Source organism: Lates calcarifer, linkage group LG6, assembly GCF_001640805.2.
Source record: "Lates calcarifer isolate ASB-BC8 linkage group LG6, TLL_Latcal_v3, whole genome shotgun sequence".
In the NCBI taxonomy this organism is placed as follows: domain Eukaryota; kingdom Metazoa; phylum Chordata; class Actinopteri; family Centropomidae; genus Lates; species Lates calcarifer.
This window is the reverse complement of record NC_066838.1, coordinates 8,095,687-8,114,642: the sequence shown is the minus strand read 5'-3', so window position 1 is coordinate 8,114,642 and position 18,956 is coordinate 8,095,687. Positions and strand designations below refer to the sequence as shown.

The following is an 18,956-nucleotide window of genomic DNA, read 5'->3' as shown; positions in this document are numbered from 1 at the left end:
ACTGACGTTACTTCCGGCCGACCCGCCCCCTCAGTTTATTATCAGTAATAACATCATTATATTAATTCTAACATTTATGTCATTATTATACATTTTATTTGTAATATAATACACAATCCGTTTATTAAGTACACCAAGCTAAAACAACAGGCCCGCAATAAATCCTACCTTCATGATATATTGGTCAGTGTTTTGAAGAAGTGTTGATTAAACTGTATGATCATTTTGGACCATGTCATTTATCGTGCTGCTGAACTATATTGTGTGATACTTACTGGTTATACACTCATTTCTATAAATGAGGCAAAATAATAGCAGCACTTTTCTGTACACTGCAATACAGCAGCACAAAGTGGAGTCTCCGCAAGGACCAAAGAGTTGACTTAACACCTCTCTAAAACTGTTTCAACAAAAACTGAACAATATAACCTCGTGAAGGTAGGATTGACGTCATAACTTGTCCCTAGAGCAAAAATGTCACGTTCGTTTATTTCCCCGCACGTTTAATCAGTTTGACAGGCAGCTAGGCAACCAGAAACCAGCCAGTACAATTAACCTTAAGTTGACTGAACAATTACATTTTGATAACTGATTAAACCACTGAGTGGTTTTATGTGAATTTCATTTTTAAAGCCATGTCAAATATTTGCTGGTACCTGCTTCTCCACCAGCTTTTCTGTGACAGTAAACTCATTATCTTTGGGTTTTGAAAAAACAAGACATATGTTAATTTGGGCTACTCTTTTTTTTCTGTTATTTTACGTACTGAAGACTTACAGATATCCTGCAATGAAATAACAGCCTAGAGCCTTGCTTAATTTTTTCTGTGTGTTAGTCACGCAGTATACTCAGTATAAACTAAAAGAATGAGAGTCTTAGAAACTATATTTTGACACAGGGCCCCTCTTCAAGGCCAGGGCCACAACATGGAGGATGGATTACCTGCCATAGTCGATATTATACCTCAGTGGTGAAAATTCCTAACCAACCTAACCAGTGTGATTAATTAAACTACAGGAATGATATGGAGGGAACCTAGGGCTCATGGACCTCCTGGGGGTCTGAGGTTTCTGGGCACGGTTTGCAAAACTGAAGTTAAGTTGGTGCATGAACTCATATTTATGATGTATGAATTCATAATTTTACTCCATGTCATGTGGGACTAATTGTAAATTTACCGGAAATTTGCACCACTTAAGTATAATAACAACCATGACCAGTCTTTGATTGTTAACATCAGTGTTAATAAATGTTCACTGTGCCATATACATTAAGATGGTATTTATGTTAAGGAAAAAACAGTGGTGTCATGGATTCTATAATATCAACATAGCCTACTTCTAATTTGTTTGCAGCTAAAACTACAATGTGTCTCTAAAACTACATTGCACTGGTGTTTTGAAAAAGGTTGGTGAATTTCATTGTGGTCAGAAATGTAAAGCGTGCTCCACTTGATCTGAACTCATCCTTTAGCATCCAAACATCCTTCAGCCCCGTAAAGCTGTAAGGAAGCACACCGGCTGTCCTGCTTTGGAATAAACACATGAGGGTGCAATTTTCCTCACGCTCCATATTACTGTGTGCAGCTGAAACTGGGTCACACACATAAGGTCAAGTAGAGCAGTGAAGCAGTTAATAGCGTCTTGGCACACTATTACACTTCTCTATATTAGGCTGTAGCAGACACACTGCATGAAGCAAGGTGCCAATCTGATAATGTCAGAGGTGGCCTGGGTTTCTGCACCATGTGTCAACACTGTGGTGACTATTGAGAAACACTGAGGTGTCAGTCATTTTGTTTACATTCCCTTAACGCACCTTTCATTTGGGCAGGACTCCTTCCAACTTTTCACATTGTTGGTCTGCTATAACTAATTAGTGACAGATGCAGGGTAGGACAGCCCTACAGTTTACACATACTTCATTCACATTTGTAGCAGATGTTGGAGACTCGAATACAGATCTGAAATCCCAGTATAATCAATAAGTGGAGAGCTGCTCAGTATGATGGAAAATACCTTCATGATCTTAAGGACACTGTCACTGTATGTCTGTGTGTGTGTGCGTGTGTGTATATGTAATAATAAACACACAAGACAAGGGGTCCGGTTTTAAAAACTCTCTCAGTAACTCTATTTCTGTATTAATGTACAACCGTTGAAAATTACAGCAATTTTTTTTTTTTTTTTTTTTGTTTTTTTTGTTTTTTTTTTTTTAAACGATCTATCTATCAACAGCCATTTTCCAGAAGAAAAGTGAAGAATTTGAGCAGGAAGAAAATAAAGAGCAAAATAAAGTGAAGGGATGAATGTAAAGAAAGAGAGGAGAGCACGAGATGGGCAGGGAGGGAGGAGGCTAATTAAACAGGTAACGTTTATTTCCTGCAGCGGAGTGTTGGAGTGTTTGCGAGTGTGTCAAAGTGTGCATGCTATGTCGGTGTCAGTGGGTGGTGCTGTAGTGTGCGTGAATGGCTGAGATTACACTTGCTGCTTCAAAACAACTTCATCATCTGATCAGTGGAGGTGTTAGATTCAGGCTCGCACTTGTTTCGATCTACATTAGCTGAACACAATCAAGCACCAGTATGAGAATGTAAAGAGACAAGAATGGGAGTAAGTAAGTCGCTAGTTTTACTTAAAACAACTAGCAACTGTTTGCTGTCAGTCGTGGCTGGAGCACCTCCTGCTTTGGGGTAGGGTGGGGTGTGTGTGTGTGTGTGTGTGTGTGTGTGTGTGTGCTTATTATGAAACACTGGCGACAAAATCTAAAAAAGTCATCATGTTAACACACATTCATCATATTCTATAATATCTTGTGTATATGAACATGCATCATACGTAGGAAAATACTGTATTTTGTTTTGTTTTTTTTGTTTTTTGTTTTTTCAAGTAATGTAAGGAGTATGTGGGACCATGAAGTCACCATTTTTTCACAGCAAACACACCAAATTCATATCTATGTCAGAATAGTCTGCCATAAAGATTAGTTCATTGCCATGTCAAGTTGCACCTGTCCTAGTTGGTGACAACGTTTGTTCAAAACAGAACCAGGGCAGTAGCAGTGACATGTTGGATCTAGAGTTATTCCCATGAACCTCTTGCAGTTCAGGAGAGGAAACTGACATTGAAATGTGTAAAAAAGTTCTGAATTACAAGTTTGCGTGTGTTCAGACAAATCGAGTTAAGTGCTACAGGTGCAACTACCAACAGGTGCCTGCTAGTCATTACGGCCTATTTTAAACCACCAAATGCAGATCCACAATCAGCACTGTCTCTTTAAAGAAAAAAATGATCCTTCTTCCACATCTTCCTCATCTGCTTAATAACAAAACCTTCTCCATCTTTAGTAGTTTTACCTTTCCTAGTGCTGTGCTGGAGAATAACAGCTCTCACTCACACTCTGTTCAACAGGCAACATATTGCTTTTAGCTGCTCATGTCAGTGTCTAAATGCTCGTTGTGAAATAAAAGCATCCCCACTGTTCTCAGACTCTTGCAACAAGTGTAACCACAGTGGTGCTCTGAAGCCAAAACATGTAAATGAGGTGAGGGAGAGGATGAGAAGAGGAAGGAGAGATACAATCGTGCCATTCTGTGACCCTGCAGCATAATGGGAGTGAGAGGAGGGAAAGAAAAGAAGCAAATGAGTGAGTGTAGAGAAGCCAAAAGGAGGGATCAGTACGACTGTGCTGAGGGATGGTCATGGAGAAAAGCAAAAAAGTAGGAGGCAAGGAAGAGAGGAGGGAAGTAAGGATGGAGATGCTGGTGCTTTGCAGTCGCGATGGAGCTTCAGGTGTCGTGGAAATCCTTCAGCAGCGTGCGTCGCCTCTGCTCAGCAATGTGCATCTGATTCTCCAGATCCTAAAAGAAACAGACAAATGATCAGTGATTATTGTTAAATAATGAGTCTCATTTTCTTACTGTCAACAAATCCCATGAAAAGACCAAAATTCCTTCTGTGCCACCGAGCTCCACTGTTATCCATCAGTTAGCCACACTGTTGTAATGGATTACATGTTCCTTTATTACCATGAACACACACACTGTGGTTTATTTTGACTCAATCCCACATACACCTTCCAGGTACTGAAAATGTTCACTACAGCACCAATTAATACACAAAGTATATCAATCCTCTGGAGAAAGGAGTCCCTAACAAACACACACAGTTTGTGACCTGATTTCAGTAGAAACCAATGGGCTTGACACTGAGGTAGGAAAGTCATTAAGTAACTTAATCTTCAAAGACACAGAGAAAAACACAGATCAAATGAAAATTAAAGTCCAAATAACAGTTATAAACATTAAAGTAATTTGTGAGCCCTCTGCAGTTTCTCTACTCTTTCGTTTTTAAAATAAATCTGGTTAATATAGAAACATAAATACTATTGAGGATACTGGCCTGTTGGTCAACTTACAGAGTAAAAGGTGAGCACATAAGGCAGCGAAAACCACAGACAGCACAGGTGCACCATGTTAATTCTACTATCCACTGTCCTTTGTGACAGCAAGAAAAAGAGACTTAAAAAAGACAGAGGAGAATTAAGATTTATGTTTTAACTATGTTAGGTGAACAACCATGTATTTATCCACTTCGATTTTAACTGTGACCTTGACTTCCCACAAACTGTGGTAACAGGGACATGTGGATAATGTTTGTGTTTGCAGTATGCATGTGCTCTGAACACGTAATATGTAATTCGACCAAGACAGCAAATTCCCAGAAACAAAATGAATTCCTGTAGTCATGTGGCTCTAGTGTAATGTTCTTCTCTAATCAGTCAGTTCAGCCCCACCCCCACCAACACCCCCCACCCCCCCGGTATGCTTATGACGACTCCTCCCCTCCTTGTAAATTATCCTCTCTTACCCCTCTGTCACTGGCGCTGAGCTCCCCCTCGCCTCCCACCACTCCTCGCTCGTAGCTGTCGGCTCGCTCCACCTTCCATGACAGGTTTTCTATCTCTGCTTCCAGCTGGGCCTGCTGGTACTCAAACTGCAGAGGACATATATAAAAAAACCCAAAACAAATAAATCACTTTTCCCTTCACTGAGAAAAACAAAAGGGTGAAACCAACATCAGCCTGGATATAGTTACTATAGTTTCTACTTTATTATAACATGTGCTCTGCGATAAAGAGCAGGCAGAGAGAGAAGATTGTCTCTCACCAGTTTCTTGCGTGGGCCGGACTCCATGTAATAGGCGTAGGGGTACGTATACTGCAGTGTGTAGCGACACTGGAAACAAGTGGAAAGATCATTCAAAGTCAGACTTAAGAAAAGCACTGTAACAATTTATCAACTAAGAACTAAATGGTTTAAATTAATCTTTTGACGTAAGCATGGCATATTTTAAGTGATGGCGCACAGGCTCATTACAGGGCACAGCTTCACTTTTTAAATCTGCCAATCAGTAAAGAGAAAGTGAATCAGATGACCAGTGTTTTTCCACAGAACATTTCACAACAAAAGAGGTGCGACAAGCATGATATTCCTTGAATGAGCGTTGATTAATGTTCGCTAACACTTAATTATGAGTGCGAGCTCTGTCTCTATACTGATGTGCTTTGTCACTTTGTCAGCCATCAGCCGCATGGCTCTTTGTTTCTACTCTGACAGAGAATATGTTTTTAAACTGAATATAAACAAACCTATTTAAAATATTGACTTTATGTTTCTGCATTTAACCATTCACAGTCACTGTTTAGTGTGTAAGTACCTTAGCCAGTAGCTTTGCAGCGTTATGTAGGTACTGCCAGTCGATCCAGGTTCCCAGGTTGTTCATCACTCTCTCCTGGATCTTCTCCTGGATCCTCTGGTAAGTCTGAGCCTCCAACTGCAGAGACTTGTTATGATTCTCCCACTGGTGAGAGAAAAGGATAGACAGAATGAACAATATTTCTCTTGTAGGTCTAGAGCCATGTAGGACTGAAACTTGTCAGTGTTAATGAGATGTTCTAGAGGCGAGATTCAGGCTGATTTCCTGACACAAAATCTCCTGAACTGGTTAAGTTTTCTACAGAGCATTTTTTCTCTTTATTATACAGTTTTTTTTTTTGGTTATTTGATTAAAATATAAATGAGAAAACCAAAAACTCACCCTCTCAAAGTAGAAGAGGTATTTCTTGAGGGCCTCTCTGGCCTGAGCCTGCTGGCTCTGGTTGACTATATCAGGGTTTTCTTTGTAGCGGCTGCACTCATAGTATTCGCTGCCATGAGTCTTCCAGTCACCAAGACACATCCAGCAGAAGTCTGGCAGAAGACACACAACACACTTTTATGGCCTCCCACCTACAGACATGCATTATACATTATGTTCAGTAAACCACTTCATCACAGAGTTGAATTCAGCTGAATTCTCAAGTCTATAGTTAATCTAAACTGGCTGATATTGTCTATGGTTGGTAAAATAATATTTTCCATTTCTCCAGATGACTAACCAGTTTGCCTTTCTGATCTACATGAGTCTTTGATTCTAAGCAAGCGTTATATTTCACTTCGAACTTCAATCATTTTTGTCTTGTAATTATGACTAATGGCTATTTATTGTGTGATGTATCAAGCCACTAGGTGGATGCAAAGTGCCTCATGGAACAGCCACTTCATGCTTCACTGGATCATAGAGGAAGTGTGGAACTTACCGTGTTTACACTTGGAGCATTGCTGAAACAAAGACATAAGAGGAAGTCAAATTAGTGACCCAAAAACTTGATAAAAACAACAGCCACACTTTGAATGAACTAAGCAAATCACCAGGTGAATGTTTTTTACACAAAACTACTTAGTGCTTGAATGTCACACATATAAAGCATAGGGGCTGATCGAAATATAATTAGATACCAACAACAGGTAACATGCATCTGCTCTGGACTGATTTCACCAAATGTCAACGCATTAAAGTTGAGGACTTCAGCTCTCAGAATCAGAATATATTTTTAGCATTTCCTGTGTTCTGGGAAAGTGTGATTTTCAGCTCTGACTCACCATGTGATTGCACCCTCCGTTCTTCTCAATGCAGATATTGCACTTAGGACACTAGAGGAGAAAAAACACATAATTTCAATCTGCACTGCAGGCAATTATGATCACATTAGAGCAAGATTACAGCACAGTAGAAGTAAAAATAGAGTGTGTTTTTACATGTTTTCAAACTGTGAGATTCTGTATAGCAACATGAGAGTGCAGAACTGAAATATGCTTTCAACTAATAGTGGTTACAGTATGTATGTGCATGAGTACATCATACATCTTTAGTGTGTGCACTGATGTAGTTTGCCGTCTCCGAGTCATCGGCACATTTGGTCAGCCATTTTCGGATTGTTGCACAGTCTGTGGGAGCATGGTACATCTGACGGCATTTAAAACTGAGGCAGTAGAAAGAGTCAGAAAAAAAACAGAGATTTACATTTTTACCTTCTACAGGGATAAAACAAACAGCCCCATAACAAAGTCACGTGCCTCGCAATAAATACCAGAAAATATTGTGATAACATTTTAAGTCCATATCACCCATCCTTAGTGTGTGTCTTACCAGAAGACTTCACTGCAGCGGCTACACTGCACCCTGCGCGCCCGGGGCTCCTGCACCTTGATGACAATGGGACAGTCTGCACCCGGACACAACTGCAACTGGAAGTGACTCTGCAGGTTAAAGAGAGGGGGAGACAAAGAAGTTTAGACCGGTCCATCCTTGAACAGAACGGAGCTGAATATTTTAAGCGAGATCTTTTCTTACAAAAGGATCAGTTCGTCTAAATTACCCAAAAAACATGATAATATACATAGTGACACTGAAAAAACTGTATTGCAATGTGACTGATGAAGTGAGTGCTGTGTCCTGAAGTAATCCTTTACACGTCTGTGAGTGATAGAAAACAAAATAACACTGGGCAAATAAGACTTAAAGTGAACAGATTTGAACTGCATTTTTCTCATCTGCCCACAAGGTTCTGTTCAGTCGGTTGCCTGTAGACAGCTCGCTTACCTAGTGACCACTAAGCAAGTCGATCCCTCCCTCAGTCTTACGTAATTATTTTCTCTGACAGTTAATATCTTTCAGACTCATCTATGACAGCTGGAATTCTTGGCTGTTTGACAGATTTTCCCCATGTTTCACTTCTGCAGTAAAGACACCAGGAGACGCTGTGAACTCGTTTTCTCTCTTCAAATGTTATACTTCCAATGTTACAAGTAACACAAACAATCATTTACCAGAACCATAGTAAAAACAACCCAATGTATTTCTGTATAATTTGTGTGAATAATCCTTCAGGGGTACATGAATGTCTAATTTGAGATATCATAATTTGCATGAATATATTTAGATGGAAACCCAGATGGCGAGACAGAAAGACAGTAAAGAGAGTGAGAGAAACAATTCAGATTTAATGCTGCATTAAGGAGACCCAAAAATTCATTTGTTGAAACAAGTGAGTTTTTCTCCTCTACATGTCTCTGATGTCTCATTTGCTATACTTGCAGACCTTGAGCAAACAAGTTGAGTGCACACAGACACACACACACACACATGCATACACACACCTCAACGTAGTCTCTGAAGAGGTAGCGTCTGTATTTGTCCTTCAGCTCCTCCAATGGCAGCAGCGGCAGGACAAAGTCTTCAGGCATCTGCAGGGAACAGTCCTGAGCCATACACGAGATACCTGAACACATGAAGACTCCACAGTCATTAACGGTCAGAGAAGCAGCACATACACACACTGCCCCACAAAGGCTGCAACAAATAAACTACACTTGTCATTTAAAATTCAGACTGAGAAAGAGCCACTGTGGTTGTGTGTGTGTTGGTTTCTAGTGTTACAGTGACCCAGAAACTGGACTGGGGTCATTTCTCATCATAAACGTGTCCTTTCACCAGCTGATAAGTCAAATACTTATCAGACTCAAATGGACTTGGTTACATGGACCGACCTTATCAGAGAGACTGTTACAAGCTAGCACAGGGGCACACTTTGGGTTACTGCGGACAAACACACACACACACACACACACAAATTCATAAGCACTTGTGCTCCCACACATTCACAACAACAAGACAGGGACTACAATAAACAGCATGCACTTAACAGTACACACATACAGTATACTATACAAGAACTTACAAATGATGCGTGTACACACCCACACACCCATCTGTTCTCCTGCTGACACTCTTCCACATATACACACACTTATAACTGTAAGGCTGCTGTAGGAGCAGGCCAAAATTTTACACCAGATGGGAGTCATCAAAATGTCTTATTACACCTCCGTTATCTTCAGAGTCACACACTACTCTTGGATTTTACACACACAAACACGTAAACAGTTTAGGACGCATGCGCAAAAATCCAGCCAGATCTGCAGTGTTTTTTTGGTCATGAAACACAGTATCATTATGTGACTGATGTTGCTTGTCTTGTTAAATTAAATATCAGTCTGGAGAACCTGCTGGTCTGACGGGAGAGCAGAGGCTGAAATAAACGTTTGAAAGGATCAGAGGCAGAAACTGTGATGAAACCCTGAGCGGACAAACACACACAAGACAACACATAAACACAACAAGAGACAAACAGATACATGAACAGACACTTGGTAGCTCAGATCAAAGTGTGACTCACCCACTCTAATACCAGCTTTGATGACTACACAGAAGCACACACACACACTCACTCACCCACTCCCATGCCATCTTTGACCAGTACAGTGCAGTGCTGCTCCCAGCATGCTTTGCAGAAGGAGTGCTGACAGGGCAGCGCCAGCAGGGAGTCTCTCCGTACGACCTGTAGACACACACCACACTGGAGGGACTGAGGGGCCTGAAACACACAAACACATAGATCATGAGCACGCCAGCAAACAAACCCTGCACTGAAGAGGGAGCAGGGGAACACCTTGATGTACTTGTTACATGTAAAATGGCACAATACAATCAATTAAAAGGTAAGATTGATGTCAGATTAATGATTAATAAACTTTTAAAAAATAAGCAAAACAGATCATGCTGAACTGAATTTCACTGTAAGCAATAAAAATCATGAATGTATCAATCCCCAAGTGTGAGTAGAGATTAGAACTGCAATTAACTGACTGACTGCTTAAATAAAACACACGAAACAGCAAGGTGGACGTGTGTTAAAGGAACCACATAACTATTTGTCCTTGCATGTGTATGACCTGAAAGGTTTTACTCAAAGTCATGCTCATACAGTTTCACACGAGTTAAGCCCTCATCTATCTTGTGTGGTCTGTTACTCACAGTGACTGATCTGCAGGTGCTGCTCGGCTGGACCAAAGCGTCTGACAACAGCAGAGATGAGTTGGACTTATATCTGTGGGGAACATGAACAGAGCTGGGGGTCATATGAGGATGGGAGACAGAAAAAGTTATAGCTGCTTTGCAGAAAAATGAAAGATAAAGAGAGAGAAAATTAGAAAGCCAATGGGAAATAAGTGAACAATGAGAACCTGAGAATATGAGAGTGGGAGACTCAGAGTGAGAGAAAATAGTTGTAAAGGGAAATTAGAGAGAGAATAAAGAGAGATAAAGTGAGTACGAAGGAGGAGGTACATGAGAAAAGTAAAAGAGAGTTGAGATTAATGAGAAAAAGGGACAGTGATTTAAGGAAACAGGGACAACCTTAAGGGGTGATGAAAAAGAAAGACTGCAAGAATGAAAATAAATAAGGCAAGAACAGGGAGGGAGCAGAGCAGACACACCTGTCCAGTATTTGTGAAACCTGCCAGTGAAAATGCACCAGGATCAGTTTTGCTACCGCTGGTAAAACCTGAGAGAGAAAGAGACAGAACAAAAGGGAGAGACAAGCTATTTCAGTGACATTCAACTCAAAGCAATGACATGTTGCTTTTGTAACAGATAAGTGACTTCTCTGTCTTGAAAGTCAGCTTATCTCCACCTGTGTCCCCAGTTTGCCTATTTTGGGTAAAAAGCTGACCCTACTTCTGATGAAAAGGAAATGCATCATGACGCTGCTGTAAACACTGATAATGTTTTCTAAGTACTTAACTGGCTACTGAACAAAAAACCGACCAGCGAAATAAAACAAAAAATGTGAGAGACTAAATACTGAAACAAGTATTTGATTAACTGGTTATTTACAAAAAGAAAACATATCAGCAACATTTTTTGTAGTCATTATAATCAAGTAAAATTCAGCCTCTCAAGTTTGAAGATTTGCTTGCTCTTCTCTGTTTTCTACAGCTGTAAATTGAGTATCTTTTTGTTTATTGATCACTGGCAAGACAAAATAAGTTAATTGAAGACATCACTTTGAAAAGTGGCTTTATACTGCAGTTAATGAAACAAATAAGTAGTTTAATCTCGAATAAAATATAAACAAATAACAAAATATATTCCATATATACAAGACATTGTTTTAAAACAAAAGGGCGGCACTGGCTCCATTAACACCCATGTCTTGTTGAATTATCAGCCTGAAATGTAATTTAGACACTGATGTCCCTGTTGTTCAATTGATGCATTCTCTCAGCTGTTACTGTGCAGTGAATATTAGATAAGGCAGGAAGGTAACTCAGAGTATCTAGGATCACATCACACAGCATATCACCCTTCACTTCAAGCCAGACATCAAGGGTTTGTATTAATACTTGTGAGAAAAGCCTTGAGGTCAACAAATCAAAAATGGTTGGGAGGGAATCCCTTCTTGCACGTTTCGCCATCAAGAAACACACAACTACAATCTCTCGGAGCTGCTCAGTCCTGCTAACAAAAGACTTAGCAGCTCCCAGGTGTGACTATATGTAACTGTGAGTGTGAAGTAAGGTGTTACTGCATAACAGCACACACAGCATTCAGCAAAGTTAGCCCAAATGAAGAGGCTGAAAGAGTTTTTTTTTTTTTAAAAAACAAATAAAATAAAATACAAAACACGCTGCTCGTTGTAAAGCATGAAAAGCCATATTCAGTTAGCCTCTTTCAGCACTAAAAGAATGCATAAATATTAATGAGTACACTCAGAACAATGTAAACTGTCCGACTGAGATTATAATTAGCTTATTGTAAGAGCATAATCACTGTACCTATTTCAGACTGATCATTTTAATACAACCATAACCTGTACCAAAGAGAGTATACCAGAATATCGGCATACACCTACAGTGCTGTGCTTAAGTTTTGAGCGCTTTAGATTTGTAGATTCTTATACATCACGCATTGTCACCAGGGAGACATCTGACATGTCCCAAATCCATTCTGCAGCAGGACAACGACCCTCAACATACAACCAGAACCCTAAAGAACTACCTTCAGGGACAAGAAGGAGAAGTCCTGCAACAGACTGTGTGGCCCTGACAGAGCCCAGATCTCAATATCATGGAGTCAGTCTGAGATTAAATGAAAAGACAGAAGACAGCGAGACAGGACAAATCCACTTAATTTCACACTTTGTGTGGTACAATATAGCAGAAATGCTATGAAGCTTGAACTTTTGGTCACTTCAAATGTTTTCTGTGATCACTAATTCAAATAAAAACACACAAAAGTCAAATAAGGAAAATCTGTTGCCTCACATGCTGCTTTTTATTCCTCTATGTCTGCTATTTCCTGCTGCTCTAATTTTATCTGTCTTTCTCACGCTGTCAAAACCGCTTTACTTCGACCTCCAAGACATCCAGGGAGTCTCAACCAAAAGTTTCCACCATCCACCTGCTGGCTCCACTCTGCCACCATCAGTGTCTAGGGTCCTAGCTTGAATGAAGATCCTTCAGCTACTTCCAACTGACCTCTCCTTACTAAAATAACTTGCTAAGCATCAAAGACTGACTTGATTGACAGTCTTGGTGCAGGAATTAACGTTTTATTAGCATTAATGAAATGTACTCATGCAATCCTCTGATGATAAAACCAGAAAAATATGTCACTGAGAACATATAAAATGTGCGTTCAGCTTAACACAGTGTCACAACACTTTGGAGACTCTGAGGCAAGAAAGCAATGATTCAACAGGCTGAGACTAAGCAGAGTAACCACTCTTTTTGTTCTACTCTTCTCTTCTACTCTCTGTTTTCATATGTAAAATCTACATCGTTCTTATTACTATTTTGTGCATTACACAGTCAAAAGCCTGAAGATGATTTAGCTTTAAACTGGTGTACTCATGGTTGTATGAAGTGTGCGATGGCTTGTAAGAACAAAATCTGAAAACAAAGTCTGCCTCAGAGGTTATGAACAACATGTGACAATGATCCAATTTATCTGACTTTAAAAACACATTTTAATTGTGGCTGCACTCACCTTCAGTGCAGCAGCCACAGTGTTCACCTCCTCTGTCAGCACCCTTTGACTCTCTTTGTAGGTCAGACAGGTGAATTGGTACTCCTCTGGGTCAAAGGAGTCGGCGCCCTGTTGCTCCACGTCGCTGGCCACACCCTCATAGTAGGCTGCAATGTCACCCTGGTCCTCCTCCTCTCCTCCATCATCCTCATCCTCCTCTTCTTCAGAGTTCACCCCGAAGTCTTCCTCGTTGCTGTCCGAAGCCTGGCTGTTCATGTCCACAGACATCCAGTCGACTTAATCAGTCACCCGGACAGGTAGACGGCCCGCCTACCTGTCGGATCCTAGTGGTCCGATTGGCTGAAATGGCTTGTTTGAAGCCCCGCCCCTCCTTTCCACCTGCTTGCGTCACTCCTCAGAGACACTCTGCCTTCTTGTCTGTCTGAGGCGCGTGAAAAGCGCGCTCAGCAGCAGCGGAAGAAGCAGAAGAAGTCGCACTCCCCGTCAGTCATTTGGAAAACTGGATATAGGTCAGTCTGAGGAGAGATAAAAAAGACTGGAGAGAGGGAGAGAGAAAGAAGGAGGAGGGAGAAATAGGGAAGGGAGCAAGAAAAACAAATGGGACAAACAAGTGAAAAAGAAATGGAGTAACAATGGAAAAAAGTGGGAAAGCAAGAGAAGAAAACATGCATCATTGATCAATAAAATTCTTAAAAATCTTACACCAAACACATAAAGCACTTTCCTTCAAAATTAGACTGGGGCTCTGATGGGGTTAAAAAAAATGTTTTGTCCCCATTTTCTGTAAATTTCAAATAAAGTTCCCAGACTTATCCAAATGTGTGGGAACTCAATTTTTGCTAAAGTACACACTAGCAGTTCAGTACATTTTACAGTACAAAAATATGTTCCAGTATTGCATAGCATCAAAAGCAATTAGCACAAATAGTGACATTGCAACCAAATACTGTCACACAAGTTTTTAACCAAAATAAATGTATTATTTTTATATGTTATGATAAACTGTCAAAGCATTTACATTATGACTTTACTGTAATTTCAGTTGATTCTTGTTGCATTAAGGCTATTATTCACATTCAGCACATATTCTATATATTTATTTGTTTTGTGTGTTGGCTCCTCCTGAATGTTGTTGTTGGAACTGTGAACACTGACAGCTAGAGTCAAACACCTTGTTAAACATAATTGGCCAATAAAACTGATTCTGATACACAACAGGGACTTGACCAAGACAGAAGCAGCACATCTAACTGTATACATGATAAATCAATAAAAACCACATCAGAAAACAGAAGAGCTCAGGTAGCAGGTCACACAACACATGCACAACTGTCAAACATGTACTGCGTTCTGAGAGCTCTCTGTAATAACAAGGTATACTCTCTACGAATATAGAACCTATTTACAGAGCAGGGCTGCAGTATTTCAGTGATATTCACAACACAATATGACCCCACTGTTGCCTGCAGTCATCCATAATTCTGCTGAAAGCCGTGTGAACATCTCACAAGTACTGGGAATCTCCAAATAATCATACAGACTAAAAATGTTCTTAAGAGGAAAAAGGAACAGTCACAAAGTCAGTCACTGACAGGAAGCTCAGCCTTCTGCATTATCACTAGAGAGTAGGTCACATACAAGGCTGTATCTTTTAAGGTCAAGATACAAGATATCTAAAGAAGTCTGTGTAGTATTTCTTACAATACAAACAAAGTCTAACAAATGCTCTCAAAAAGTATTCTGTTCCACTTAAGGAAAAAAATCAAAAAAAGTTCAAAATGTAGCGCAGCCACTCACACTCTTTTCTTTCCTTTTTTTAAGCAATGAAAGACATAATAAAATATTTAAAAATATATTTCAGTGTACTTACAGTTTTTTTTTTTTACAGTGGGGTGTAGATTCAGATAAACACAAACATAGACAAACAAAAATTCTTGCTTCATGACAAACTGCATAACACAAATGCACAAATGCAAACAAAATTCTAAATGTTGAGCTGAGAACACGTAATGCCATTACTTCTTCTTTGGTCCATGTCCAGTCTTACATAGCACTGTGTTTTCTTAATATCTCACATTTTTAGTTTATTAGAACATTCTTAGTAAGTAAAACAATGTTTACTTGCTTAAGACACAGTAGACTGCATCAACTAAACACATTTGGGAGCACACTTTGGGAGATGTGTTATTAACAATTCGTAATATATATTTGTCCCTGTGGTATGTGGATAAAAATGCTAGCTTGCTGATTAAGCCACTCAGAACAGCAGAATCAACTGCACAATAGACTGTGATCATTTTGTAGCTGATATCAAAAAACAATTACATTACACAAATTTTGCACCAACCTCTAAGTTATCCACTTCTTAAACATAATGTCTTTGCATAATATAGTGCTCCAACACTACTGCAGGGCCACACAAGCCACCAAAAACTCTTGGCTGTCTCTGTTTCATCCACCCTCTCTACTTAGCACCTGATCTTTCATTACAGGCCAAGCTAGAATCAACTGTGAAAAAGTAAAAGAAGATCTTGAATTTGGTTTATTTACTATAACTGTGGCCTAAAACTGTGGAAAAACTGTAAATTTTCTTTGCAGGCTAGATCACAATTCTTACTACCCTATTCAACACGTGACTTGCAGCTTTTCTATGCTATGAGCAATTAACACCCTCCTCCTTATTTCCTTCCAAAGAGTCCTCTTCTGGTTGTGTCTATATATTTCTGCAGCATTACTTCTGTCTGCCTCTAGCTTTGGATTGAATTTAACAAAAACAGGATTTAAAATCTGCTCTTGCTTACATATCCTGTATTTTTCTGTCCTATAATACTGTTGATCTGTTGAACACGTGTTGGACACAAGGCATGGGTTAAGGCTTAATGTCACCGTTGAGAGGATTAACTGAAGATGCTTTAGCTTTGGAGATGAGGGAGGCACACAAACCATAACTGTAGTTAACTTGGTGGCAAACTGGGCAGTAACACTGGACATAAAAACAGGACAAAACAGCCAGTCTCAGTTGGGAGTAAAGCCAAAAGTGCAAGCATATAACAGCAAAGCAGTGGTGCATGGCTGGATTAGGATATAAATGACAGCATAATCATTTGGGGATTTTTTTCTAATATATTGTGAAGCATCACACAACATTTTTGTGTCTAAATTACCCAGTAAGATGTCCCCTAGAATGATTTCCAAAATACTTGAGACTGTCACTTCAAAATAAGTACAATAGTGAACCTCCACTGCACAACTGGACATGGGATTTTCCATACCTAAAACGTATAATATGATATTTATTGTCATGCTTTCCCCTAATAACGCCCAGCCACTTGGCAGAGCAATTACATTCCTTTCCAAGAAGAAAACTCACTGTGGGAAGTTAAGTTTCCTAGCATTGCTGTGTAGCACTAGTGTCAAGCCAAATTACAAGTCCTTGTCAGAGTGGGGTTCTCCTCGCTCTCACACAGTTTTATCCATTTCCACATTGTGGTTTTTCCAAAGTGGAGGGAGGAGTAGCTTGTCTTTTCTCTTTGCTAAAACGTGTCTACCCGTCATGTAGCATGAGTGAAACAATCCTCTAACTTTGAACGAGACGTATACTCTGAATACGACACAAACTTTCACACCTTAGAGGGCCCAACTAGACTTTATTTTGACATATGTGATTTGTAATTGCCATGATCAACAGACACCGGGTCACGGCCGTTTTCTGGCACCGGGGTTCAAATGTGACTTGGCAGATATTCACCAGAATAGAAGGCAAGGTTAGCCGGGGAAAGCCTGCCAGCCGGTGCCGGTGCCAGCCCGGCGACAGACGAATGCTCGCATTCCGCCCGGTTCAGGCTAAAAATAGGCAGCAAAGTGGGTGACACACATCTTGCTAGGCTAATGTATCACATCGACTCAGCACAGGTTTGATAACGCGTCTTGGGGGATGGGGGGTGAAGGGTTCGGCACGAGATTAAACAACGTAAGAACGGCTTGGCTGTAGCTGGACATCGGCTTGTCGGACCGACTTCGGCACCGAAGCTGAAAACAGCAGTGACTGGCTAACTTACCGTTAGCCAGACTAGCTTCGTGGCTAGCAAGTATATTCAGCAGCGAAGTAACGACACGCCAAACCAACGAGTTTGACTGGTTAAATTGTGAGATGCTTTCAGAATAGACATGCAAATTTTTTGAAGAAAAAGTTAAATTGGCCCTCTAGCAAGAATTTACGACATAATAGCTAACTAGGTTAGCCACCCCCTTTATCGTTCCCTCCCGCTGTGCCTCCGCCTCTCATCCACTCTAGTCCGGGGATTGAGATGTAAACAAGGCCCTCTGGAGCTCGGGAGTAAACAGACACATTTAAACAACCGCGGCGTTAATTTCCACTGGGTATAGTCGGTGGTGTTTACCTCTCAGAACAGCGTCGGCTCGGCCCGCGGTGACGGCCAGAAGAGGTTTTTGTGGGGGGAAATCCAAAGAGCGATTTACACTGTGTTCGCCTGGATGGTAGGCGGAAGATAGACGGTTACAGAGGTACTTATCAATGACGCCACATCCGCGTCTCTCATGCCAGGCAGCCCTCTCTCCTCGGAAAGATGCAGCAGCCTCACCTCATGCATTAGTGCTGCCCATTAATACTTAAGCAGTGTTACAAGATGGAGCAATCTCTTTTTACTTTTTTTCTTTAACAAGCAGGCATCTGCATTGTAGAAGGGACATGAATTTCACCGAGAAACAACCACGATTTATTTTGAGCTAGTTGTAGGGTTTCAGTTTTTCACGATTTTATGACAAGGCTTACATCTCGGTGTACTGAACGTGTACTTTGATCTACAGAGGGGAAAAAAGTTTGCAAACTCTGTCCTTAACCCACATGGCCAGATGAACCCCCCAGGCCATAAGCATACATGACTATTTCATTATTTCCATACAGAAACCACCCAATACTCTAGAGCATAAACGATTAGTTGATTAAGTAAAACAATTTTGATAATTTCTGGATAATTTACATCATTTTTGAGCAAAATTCCACCAGCCTCTCAAATGTGAATATTTGCTGGTTTCACAGTTTTCTGTGATAGTTATCTCAACATTTTTGGATTTTGGGGTCTTACATTAGCTGATACTGTGCTTATACTGTGTTCAACACTCTGATGTCACTTTTTGAGGTGAGGCCTTTCTTTGCCTGTAGATGCCATTTTTAATTTAACACATTACCATGTCATAAATTTGCAGATTAAAAGAACACCCAAGTGTCACTTTCCTTGCCTGTAGGCGGCACAGGTTGGACTGTAACTATAGGTGTTGTGGCTACAACTAAATGGAGCACTCAAAGTGTTTTAGGTCTGAAGGTATAAGATCGATGGCTTCATAAACAATGCATGACCGAGCCCCTGGGGTTAATGCATTGGTAATTGATCTCAAATAGCTGAGGAAGCTGCATCATCTAATGCAGCTGATGTTTGGTGTTTATGCACACAAAATATCATTCACAAAGTCCAGCTGGAAGTTAAGAGATCAAAAATTATACACAGATTATTTGAGAATATTTTTAGTTTACACTGCATTTTTTGTGAATTTTCACCTTAAAGAACTGTTGTGCAACTTTCTTGACAAATATTTAAACCTAGTCACAAGCCTCAACTCAGCTGGGCTTGGTTATTACTCCTGTGTATGTCCCTGAATCCTGCAAAG

At 40.3% G+C, this 18,956-nt stretch overlaps 1 protein-coding gene across 1 annotated transcript; it reads right to left on the bottom strand.

Moving 5' to 3' along the window:
• Positions 1-2,104: 2,104 nt before the first annotated feature.
• arih2 (ariadne homolog 2 (Drosophila)) lies at positions 2,105-17,817 on the bottom strand. The gene is made up of 15 exons (XM_018675111.2): positions 17,672-17,817; positions 13,272-13,806; positions 10,718-10,785; positions 10,257-10,329; positions 9,675-9,816; positions 8,540-8,661; positions 7,530-7,639; positions 7,245-7,362; positions 6,983-7,033; positions 6,640-6,661; positions 6,099-6,250; positions 5,718-5,861; positions 5,168-5,236; positions 4,869-4,994; positions 2,105-3,859 (listed from the first exon to the last, which is right to left on the bottom strand). Exons 2-15 carry the CDS (start codon positions 13,536-13,538, stop codon positions 3,788-3,790), a joined length of 1,536 nt encoding a protein of 511 aa, XP_018530627.1. The 5' UTR covers positions 13,539-13,806; positions 17,672-17,817; the 3' UTR covers positions 2,105-3,787.
• Positions 17,818-18,956: the final 1,139 nt, after the last annotated feature.

Excerpts from the sequence above, each read along its gene's own strand:
- arih2 (XM_018675111.2), bottom strand. The coding sequence starts at position 13,538 with ATGTCTGTGGACATGAACAGCCAGGCTTCGGACAGCAACGAGGAAGAC. Across the intron at positions 7,363-7,529 it reads CGCTGCAGTGAAGTCTTCTG|TTTTAAATGCCGTCAGATGT; the intron begins GTAAGACACACA and ends CTACTGCCTCAG. Across the intron at positions 7,034-7,244 it reads TCAGTGCACACACTAAAGAT|TGTCCTAAGTGCAATATCTG; the intron begins GTATGATGTACT and ends TTTCTCCTCTAG.